This window comes from Sceloporus occidentalis, unplaced genomic scaffold, assembly GCF_023333645.1.
Source record: "Sceloporus occidentalis isolate IW3139 unplaced genomic scaffold, rSceOcc1.0.p SCAF_40, whole genome shotgun sequence".
NCBI classification, from domain to species: Eukaryota; Metazoa; Chordata; class Lepidosauria; order Squamata; family Phrynosomatidae; genus Sceloporus; species Sceloporus occidentalis.
Window position 1 is genome coordinate 6,791,214 of NW_028317020.1, and position 11,275 is coordinate 6,802,488.

The window sequence follows — 11,275 nt, forward strand, 5'->3', positions numbered from 1 at the left end:
CCTGCTCCTCCTCTCCATCTCCCAGGTGCCACTAACCTTAGGCTGAGCTCTAACACGCCACATCGCTGCCGCAGTCATAAAATGCACCCGTCTCAGTGGGTCTCTATTGGAAGAACCAAGTTAAAAAAAAAAAACAAAGAAAACCTTCCTGACATGCAGGGATCAATGGTAATGGGGTCAGGTGCCCGCCCCTCACTAAAAATCCCCCATAAAAAACAAAAACCCATAAGTACAAGAATGAATGAATGAATTCATTTATTTTAAGGGGGAAAAAAAAAGAATGTTTTGGTGGCCTACAGCTCCCAACGGAATTGTAGCCTTCAAGTGAGGTCAAACTGTGCTCCACTTATGTAAATGTGTATTTTCTGTCTACATTGTGTTTATGCCTAACCTTCCAATATTTTGTAACCTTTGTGTATGCACAACTATTTACTGAATAAATTTAGCAAGGTGATTAAAGTATAACCTTTGGCAGCAGAACAATTTCCAGAGGGTTAACGGTTTTATGCTCCTTTATTACCATGCTGCTTCTTCACTGCCAAGCTGCATGGTCCCCCTTCCATTTAAGCCTGTCCCTGATGTCACAGTAAAGGGCTTTTAACCCCCAGCACTTGGCAGGGCCTGGTTAGGTGATGTATCTAGTATTAAGATATTGGAACTTTACCCTTACAGCCTAAATATCTCAACAATTGTTCAGCTGCTGGATGTCTTCAAGTAGGCACTCATGCACTACATAATAAAGTACAAATTGAGGATGTCACCACAATCTTGTTTGATACTTGTAGCAAACACAGCAGCCTCGCTCAAGGTTCGATCTGAAATGGCACTATATTTATAGATATGCATGAAATAGCTACACTTGATCTCACACATTTTGCTTGTGTTAATGGTGATTTCCTCTTTCTTCAGACTACTGCTCTTCCTCGCGGTGTGGAGCAGCCACATCATTACTCCAAGAGGCTACTGTCACCAAGTGACTTCTTGCATGGATTAGACACGCAGGCATTGACATGCAGCAGTAAAGGTAGGAATCTGCATGACCCCTATATTAAATAAGGCTGTGGACAATGCTTATTTCTCCTGTAACACGTAGCAGAACTATAATGCTTGGTTCTGTTACGAAGCTTCTGTCGAGCAGCTAAAGACCCCATATATGTTCATGTCATTTCTGACCTATTCTGTTGCAGTGCTGGGGGATCCAATTTCTAAGCATGCAGAAGTAGAAAGGAAGACTACAGCCCTGGAACAAGAACTCGCACACATTCAACGGGCGATGCAGCAATACCACGATGAGAAGCAGGAATTAAAGTATGTAACATTTAAAAAAAAAGAAAAACTGCCTAAAACTGGGAAATTGTAATTCTGTGTAAGATCAGGCAATCGATTAACCTGTTCGTTGTCTTCTTCCAGATCTTTACGCAGACATGCAGGAGTTCTGTGCAAGTGGCTAGATACCAGCGATCCTCTGCTAAACCCTGATGAACTACTGGTCACAGAAGAGGTGCAGAACGAGCTGCAGCAGGTAAAGCATTGCATATACCTATGTAACCCCACATTACCTGACACTACTTGTCTGGCTCGAATATCGCTGCTTACACTATGATTTTCAAGGGCTAATGATAATGGCATGAGCTGCCCTGTAGATATGCTTTCTATCTCCTACTGAGAATGCCTTATTCCCCTGTAGCTGGATTTGCAAATCGAGAAGATGGAACGCCAGAGAACTGCAGCGAAAAAGACAATTCAGGACTATATCATTCGCACACAAGAAATCAGGGAGGCTCTGGGTTCTTTACAATGACCGAGTAATTTTTTCTCCATTTATAATACTGTCCTAAATAAAATAAAATTTAAAAAAAAGTTAATGTTTATTTCAAAATGTCTGCTAATAAATGAATTAATGTGTTTGCGAACTCATACCTTTCCCAGAAGTACAAAGTAAAATGTGCTACATCTCCTGCAGGCAGTGTTACACCTGGTGGGCTGACAGGAGGAAGGGTCCTGTTGGAATCCAGATCTTTTGGTCACAAACACTAATTCCATAGGAAGCCATCTACTTAATCAGTGACCCATCCTCCTGGCCCAGCCAACCTTTGCAATTGTCATCTCACCACTGAGCTGCCATAGGGGGTAGCACTTCCCTGAGGTGGACAGTTTCTTTATCTCTTCAGCGTTTAGCGATTCACCACCAGCTGATATACTAGAAAGTGAACGCATATTTAAAATATAATTTTTGGTAAGTGCTACCATCACGGTCCTTGAATCACCCCCCCCCCCCATCATGGGGCAAGGTATAAAACCCAAACAAGTGCTGAATGGAGGAGGGCGGCTGGTGTGAGAGGCAGTGATCATAGCTGATGACCTGAATCTGCACGACTTCCCTGCAGAGTGGTGGCCATGGCTTTAACCTGTGCAACGCTGCTCACGTGAGCCTCTGGGAAAATTCACATTGGCTGGGTTGGCGTTGGTCCGAGTAGATGTAAAATTGATACTTCTTATAGGGAACCAACTGCCTCTCCAAAATGTATTTTTTGTCCAGGCTTTAGGTTGAAGGTAAAATCTTTTGGTGCCTCAAATATTAGAACAATTGTGGAACCCAGGTTGAATTCTCCTAGTTGCTCTCCTTTCCGCATAACAATGCCTTCCTGGTTATTGTTCGTTACGTAGCTGAAATCGTTGTGGGAACCTTTGCTATAGCGTGGAGAGTTGGTCTGCAAATCCTAATAGAGGGAAGGGGGGGAAAAAAAGTGAACAAGTTCTGTTTTTAACGATTGTCTCTATACAAGCAAGCAGCCTTTTCCCCACATACTTGTTACATACACAACTACAATCCTACTTACCCTATCAAAATATATGCGGATGGAGCCTACATTAGTAGCGCCCACTGCCGTTAGAGAGAAAAATCCGTACTTCCAGCTCCCCGTCAAAACTACTCTCTCGTTATAACAGAAAAGTTCTTTAATCCATCGTGCAACTCCTGGGTTCACAGACATGAGGGAACCTGCAAAACAGATTTACACATTATTTATACTATTATCTGGTTAATGAAAATATTTAGATATTGAGCCCAAATAACTACCTGGTCCCAATAAAAACAGGATAAACCCCCTTCTGTAGACTATAGGATTTTCTTGTGCCCAAGACCAGTTTCCATAGTTATATTACACAGTCAAGTACTTTTGCAGTGCATGCAATCACGAATTACTCAAAAACATTACACACACACACACACACTTCTAAAGTAGGCTTTGACACAAACAAGCTCAAAGCACGACGTGTATTTATTATGAAGTATAGTGCTGCTTGCAATTACACGTTTACTTTAAGGACCTTATTCCTGCTATTTCAGCTATTAAGAGGTGTCAACATACACATATTCCCCTGGCAGAGGAGTATATGCATGGAAACCTTAGCGCATCAGTTTTTGGGCAAGCAAGGCTTTAACCTCTTCTTTAAGCCTTCCATAGGTGTGCAGGTCAGGTAAATACTCCTTACAGGGTTTACCTGGGAAATGTCTGCGGTGATGCACATTCCAGTCCGTAGGGGAGTGAAAACAGTGATAATCGCCCGGAGCCAAATAAATGACACAGTGATACAGTTCGTTCCCTTCCTGCGTGACCAGTTTATCCTGGAATGAAGCTGAAAAGAACATTTTCTCACTATAGAATTTAGTATTTTTTTGATATGCCATATTTCGCTATTTGCCAGATTTTAGCTTTTCATAATACTTACTCTTGCTCACGGGCATGTTTACAGTCCAGTTCTGTGGCCCCAGGAAGGACTCGAGAGAGTAGGTGACGCCTTTCACTTGCTCCACCTCACAGTTTTTTACTTTACCGAAGTGCAGTATCTTCCCATCAGACGGGCTGATCTGGGGACCAAACAGAAAGCAAAATGAAGATGCCGAAGGAATGAGCAGAAGTCATATCTTTAAAGGTCTTAGAATCCTTTTCTGCTCAAAGAAAGGATGTCCTGTTACCAAAGATGTATCTCCCCCTTGGATCACTTCCACAAAATACTCTCCCTTCTGGTTTTCAACCTAATTAGCCACCACTGGTTTAACTTTTCTGTATAAATCCAATGGCTCAGGATAAAGTAACATTACAGATCTTACAGCAGGTACAGAAATGAAAAGATGAGGCTGAGCAGGGTTTTTTTTTTTTTTTTTTAATCTGATGTTAGCATCAAGAAATTCTTCAACTACGGTGTCCGCACAAAATTTACTGCATTCTGCAGCGTGATTAAAAGTTTTATATTGATAAATGTGAAGAAGCACTATCTGCCCATAGTGTTCATAATGTCACATGAGCCCAATAGGTCCTATATTGCGTTTACTGAATATGCTAATTGTGTAATTCACCCAGAAGGCCGTGCTGCCTGCTAGGCCCCCAGTTAACCCTATTAACGCACCACACTATGGGAATCGCACACAGGCCGTGTGTGAGGCTTCAGTTTGCGTCGGAAGAACTCGCTGAGGTTACGGTAATGGTGCAGGTCTTCCACCGCTGCCTCCTTCATATTCACCCCAAAGGTCCAGATGTAGAGACTGTACACGGGCTTTCTCAGCCATGTTGGAAGTTCCACCTGATTGAGACGGCCCCATGCCCGTGACAGCAGCCGTGTTGGCACAGACTTGTACAGAGCAACCTATTAAACATAAAACACAATTTATATTAAAAAAGTTATACATTTGTCCAGGCCTGTGTATTGTTGGAACAGATGGTCTAATATACACTGACAAGAACGAAAAGTAAACCGGTAGGATGGATCACCAAACAACATCGCATACAAAGTACAATCTCTCAGATTCGTATATGTAATGCACACGGTATGATAAATGTAATACAGTTCTTAAGAAATTGATAAAGTAACAATGTACCGCGTTTGTAAAACCTAACCTGGGGAATAGAACATGAGAAAACACACCGGATTGTTGCATGTATTTAGGTTATAGTCCCTTTTCCTGCATCTCTACACGGACGTTCCAGATTAGACCCATAAGTAATGTGTAAATATACAAGTAAAACATTCAGGATCCAGGTTTATCTAATCTGCCACCCATATTGATCTGACAACTACACTACAGCATAGGAAATCTTACCTGTATTCATCAGCACTATTTCAGAAACCGCAAAATATTAGTTTAATGGGGGGGAATATTCACGCTCGAGCCAGACGCACACTAAATAGCCATACGCTTGTTAGACACACACTCAATGTTCAACTCTCAACATGTCTTGAAGGATAAATTAGGTGTGATGGACACTGATCTAGTAAAGATCCTGTCAGTGCCTCTAGTTATCCAAATTGGATTGATCGAATATTTTAAAAGAAACACATGCACCAGTAGCCTATTTAGATGTAGCCAGGAGCAACATAGAAATCATAGGTATATAATAAGACCCGAAACATGAAGCCCCACCCCCGTTATGGACCATCCAAAACATAACTGTATCTCTCAAATTTACCAAGCTCCTGTGATCTAGAATGCAGTACAGGTTGGTTTACAGCAACTGTACGATATTCAGCCTGGCTGACAAACAGAAGGATATTCTAACCGTATCCGAGATCCTTATGACCCGACATGTTGAGGACTGGAATATGTTCTACATATTAGGGCTGAAACAACGAATCGATAAAATCGATAATAATCGATAACGGAAATCGTTGTCGACGATTTCCGTTATCGATTAATCGAGTGATCGATTCGTTGTTTACTTACCTCCGCGAGCGTTCCCCGCTTCTGCAGTCTCCGCCTTCTTTTAGTTACGTGACGCGTTCCGGAGGTAAGTATTCTTCATGTCTGTGCGAATCGCTCTGTGCGAGTGGCTCCATTCGCACAGAGCGATTCGCGGGGGTGGGGGTGGGGTTTCAGGGGATGCAGGGTGTGAGTGTGGGTGCAGGGCAGAGTGGGGGTGGGGATGCAGGGCAGGGTGTGAGTGTGGGGGCAGGGCAGGAGACTGGGTGCAGGGCGTGAGTGTGGGTGCAGGGCAGGGTGGGTGCAGGGCAGGGTGTGAGTGCGGGGGCAGGGTGTGAGTGCGGGGGCAGGGTGTGAGTGCGGGGGCAGGGCAGAGTTGGAGACTGGGTGCAGGGGCACAGTGCAAAGTGCCAGGGCTGAGGCAAAGTACTGAGTGCTGGGTGCAAAGTGCTGGGCGCAAAGTGCCAGGGCTGGGCGCAAAGTGCCAGGGTGCAAAGTGCTGGGGCAAAGTGCTGGGTGCAAAGTGCCAGGGCTGGGTGCAAAGTGCTGGGTGCAAAGTGCCAGGGCTGGGGCAAAGTTTCTTGAACAGTAATAGTCCACCTCTTTTCAGAATGTTTGGGGTTATTTTGTTTCATAAATATTGTGTTTGGGTTCTTGTACTTTGAAAATATTGTTTTTTATTACATCATAAAAAAATAAGAATGTTAATGTAAATTTTAAGTTGTTTTTTAACATCCAGTTCATTAAATTATTTTAAATAAAAGAAAAATTTGCATATTGTTTTTTTTTATCCGATTAATCGATTAATCGAAAAAATAAATCGGCCAACTAATCGATTATTAAAATAATCGTTAGTTGCAGCCCTACTACATATAAGCAACGCAGATGTCACTTGGATCTTTCTGCCATCTACCAGCTTTTGTGTTCACAATGTCAGCTTTGATAATACGTTACATCGATGGCATCCTCCAGATGGTGCACAAAAAGCTCACATTCCATCCCACCCACAGAACGATGGCTCTGGCTAAGAAAGCAATGACTTCCAATAACTTGTGATGCTGTTCCAGGCGCTGCCCCACTCACAGGGTTCAGTTATCCAAAGTAAAGTTTGATTCATGGTGTTAGAGACAATGAGTTTCTCATTGAGCGCTAAAACATTCCAGACATCTTCATAACAAAGCAATCCTTACACAGTCAACCTCAGATCCCATTAATGTCATCAAGAGATCAATAACAGACAGGATCATCAAGTGAGCTACACATTCCACTTTCAGAGGCTATTCCACCTGGCAGGACACTTACCCTGCTGGTAGGGCGCCATCCCACTCTGACCAATGGCTTAAGGGCAGCAAAAGGCAGGAGGTAATATAGGATTGTCAGAGGCCAGGACCGCAGTTTCAGGGCGGACCTAGACATGCAGGTCAACTGCCCCAACTTCCGTCTGAGTGCCAGCTGTGGAAACTGCAACCTGTGGGATCAGACACAAGTGTCAAGGGATCCTGCAAAGGCACAGCATAAAGTGTGGCACACAACCATTAATCACAACGCCACAGGGAAACAAAGCACCAGACAGCACACAAAGGGTAGTAAATATGGGATGGCATGAGATCTCAAAATACACCCAATACAATAAAGTGCACTACACGAAAGCACAAATGGGAACCAAAAGGTATGATATGATAACCCATGACCAAAATAATAACCCATCGTGCTCTTCATATACACTATAACCGCAAATGAACACAAGAAAAGAGCTTGGATGGCTCTTCCACCCCCATCTACAAAAAGGGACATCGTTTCCAAGGTTACATGTCTCATCCAGCTAGTCATGCTTTCTTTGTGTCTTGAGCCTATACACAATGTCCTTCTGTGAGGCGTGCCTACGTTCACAGCACTAGGGTCAAAAAAGCCTATGGGATAAAACTAAAAGCAATTTAAAGAGACTAAAAACAGGCAAAACATTCCACATTAGTACAGGGTTAACCTAATATTGTATGAAGAGATCCCAATACATCTACTTACAGGCAGAGCTGGGTATAGAAAAAGTGTGTTAAGAAAGGAGATGGGAAACCGTCACACCCATAATTTCACAATTAATAGGGTTGTTAAGCACCATGCACCCCCCGACCTCTCTAAGCATCATCGCTAGCCACTTAGCGGTAGGAAGCTATTCACTAAGGGGGCGGGGAGACGCAGGACCTACTTGTGTAACTGCCCAAAGACAGACATCTTCAGAGCATCAACTCACAGACTGAAGACAACAGCATCCGCAAGCACCAACAGAAAGTACTCACCGGAGTGCAGCCACCCTTAGCCTGAGCTGCTATCCATTACCGGCTGGTCAGAAAATAAGGTACCCAATAACCAGGGCCGCCTACTGCTCCCCCCCTTCACTGCAGACAGCCACCGACCAATCCCTGCCTAGCTGCCTCTTTCCCCATCCATTGCTTTGAGAGATACATTGTTGTGAGCCCCAGTGCCTCATTCATACAGCACTTGCTGAGCCAGCTGCTTTTCTGCCTGACTGCCTGCACAGTAACAGCATTCTCTTCCCCCTCCCCCGCACACTAACCTGAATACATAAGAAGCTTTTGCCTAATTAGGCCAAACAAAAGCTTAGCCATTGCTCTCCGTACCCTTCCCCTGGCTCAGCTGAGTTGATGTCTGAGGGTACCTGAAGCGCGCTCGTCTCTGGGGAGTGCTAGTGTCGAGTTTTGCTGGTTCTGATGGATCTGTCTGTTCCTCTCTGCCCCAGCTGCTGGTGCTGGCTGCCCGCGTTCTGCGAACATGAAGTTTCACTTTGCGTAGGTTGTAACGGGAAGGAGGAGGGTCGGTTACAGGTTTCCGGCATCTCACCATCTCTTCAGGTGTACGTCCGGAGCGAGCAGAGCCCCCTTTGAATGGCACATCGTCAGGTCGGAGGCCGCCGGTCTCTGCTGCCTCCTATACTGCTGAAGGATGTGACGACAGACTAATTCTCTGTGGGGCGATAAGCAGGTTTCTGGTCCTCGCTCCTCCCTCTTCTCAGGAGCCGGCACATGCGTCGCTTACCTTCACTGACTGCCGGTTCATGTAAGTGCTTTAGAACTGCAAATACTGAGCACTGTAAGAGATGTATCAGGCAGGCAGTACCGCAAGGGCAGGAATGGATTGGAAGACATCAAGAAGAGTCTGTGTTGCTTCTGATAGATCTCCTGGACATGTAACACTTCCCAAATGGGGCATAAATGTTGCAGACCTTTATTTTCCCACACTGGCATCATATATGTAGACCAAGTACACACTCATAATTTTGTCCATAACAAAATCATGGGGAAAAAAACCCCCCACAAAAGAGGTAGCAAATACACTGGGGTAAACCTAATGAAGTACATTCATCAATGGATTTCCCCCAGAGAAACATCACCTCCATAAGAACATCTTTTCCTGCTAAACACCAATACCAAGAGTTGATGGAAATGTCCAACATTAAAAGACAAACCAGAGTATCATCATATTGTCCTCGAGACACGAAAATGGCTTCCGATGAACAAAAGCTAATGATGGGCTAAGTAGACATAATGAGATCACATACAGTTATGTCCTCAGCAGCACTGTCTCCAGCGGACAGAAAGACACGATATCCAGTTACTCCAAAGCACTGATGTGCAAAATATAAAACACACTACACATCATAAAAAGGCGATAAAATAAATCAAGAGGACAAGATAAATAACAATGTTTTTGTGGAATCACTGGCCTGTGAACCACCACTCCATATATACCAAATTCCAAACAACCATGTGCCGAGGATCCACCGTATATTAGACTCAGAAAGTGCAGGGAAGCTAAAGTACCGGTCCATACAGTTTTACCATAACACTGCGTAATTGCCATGTATAAAAACCATTAGCCATACCAAATCAAATCTCACAATGAGAAAAGATGACAATGTTAAGACCTGCATTTAACCTATTGATTGATTTACATAGCACAACCATATTCCACAACGTTGTACAAAGGGTGAACAGGACACAACAAGTATCGCATCACAGGGCAATCTGAACAAAAGGTGAGAAGGGCTCTGCCTAAGCGGACAATCTAGGACTGATTATCCAAACACAAGGCAGAAATAAAACTGTTGACCCCATATTGCGATAGGTAGCAAAATACCTCATCCTTTAAGGCACATATGAAAAAAAAAACAAGTACTCTAAAGACATTTTTCCCTATGCAACACCATTGCACAAAGGAAGCTGGGATGTAACAACCATGTAACCGCGATCCAATCTCTGGATCAGCCATTGTCAGAGTGAGGTCATCTAAACCAATCTACAACCTGCGGGCCAAATTCGGCCACAAGTTTTTATCCTACCCCCAGCAACTAGCCCAGGTGGTAGGGCTGGACTGGGTTACTGGGATACAGGGAAATATCCCGGCAGGCCACCTCACCCTGGACCTGTCTTGAGTCTGGTCATCGTTTTCAATGTGTGGCTGCACCGGCAGCCACAGCTCTGCACATCTGCCAGTCAGCACGGCGCTGATGGGCAGAGCAAAAGCAGACTTGGTCGGGGACAGGGAGTTAAGGTGATCAATGCACACAAAAAAATGAATTAGGGCATGCTGGGTATAGAGATGGGGTGGTTTTGGTGAAATACCGGGTGATGATAGGGGATGGAAGAATACGATTATGAAAATTATGGGAAGTATAAATATAGTGGTTGGAGGACATAAGGAATATGAATTATGATGTGGGTGGGTGTGATGATGGACAGGAGCAGCTCTAAACTTACATATACACACACACAGCCACTTCAATACCATACACTTACATCCACTCCAGTACTATACACTTACACATATATACACAGTTTTGTTATTAAAATTGAAGATTGCTAGAATATTTTTTTTTTTAAATTAGTCATTTCTGTAAATCTGTTTCTCATCTGTACCTGCAATGCAGGTGTAAGCACGGCATCCAATTTTTAATTATTTTTAATAATTTCTCTTTTGTTCTGAAACATATAATGCTGATTACCCCGTAAAATATCCAAATAAAAAAACACTCATTAATAAAACAGATTTTTTCCTTTGATCCGCAAAAGTGTTTAAAATATACGATGTTGCCCTCGCACTGAAACGGTTCACCACTAAATCGCTTTTTATTCATATATGACTTCTTAAGTATTTGGAAGCCCTCAAACATACAAACTTTTCTCTCCACATGCCACAAAATTACAGTATTAGCACTGTGACTCTAGACTGCAAGATCTAGTTCACGTGGTGAAGTTCCTTAATGCGTCAGGGTTTTTGGCTGCCTTAATTCCCTGCTTCCTGAATGAGGTAATAACACATGCACCGATGCCATAAAAATTCCAATATTGCAGATGATGATTTGGAAATCTAACCCATTGGCCAAAATACCCAATATATGTAAATACCCCTATTTTTTGTCTTCACCATTTATTTCTATTTCCTTTTTTTTTTTTTTTATTAAATTCTGATGACTAAAAGGCCAAAATGAGACTGGACTTACCTCCCAAGTGTGAGCTACTTTGGGTGGTACATCTATGCCTAGTTTTTCTAGACGGTGATCTT

General features: G+C 43.4%; 1 protein-coding gene across 1 annotated transcript; it reads right to left on the reverse strand.

Moving 5' to 3' along the window:
• Positions 1-2,495: 2,495 nt before the first annotated feature.
• Positions 2,496-8,557, reverse strand: LOC149290291 (phosphatidylserine decarboxylase proenzyme, mitochondrial-like). The gene is made up of 7 exons (XM_089489622.1): positions 8,373-8,557; positions 7,001-7,166; positions 4,411-4,647; positions 3,733-3,871; positions 3,505-3,639; positions 2,841-3,001; positions 2,496-2,720 (listed from the first exon to the last, which is right to left on the reverse strand). Exons 1-7 carry the CDS (start codon positions 8,555-8,557, stop codon positions 2,496-2,498), a joined length of 1,248 nt encoding a protein of 415 aa, XP_089345748.1.
• Between the last annotated feature and the right edge of the window lie 2,718 nt (positions 8,558-11,275).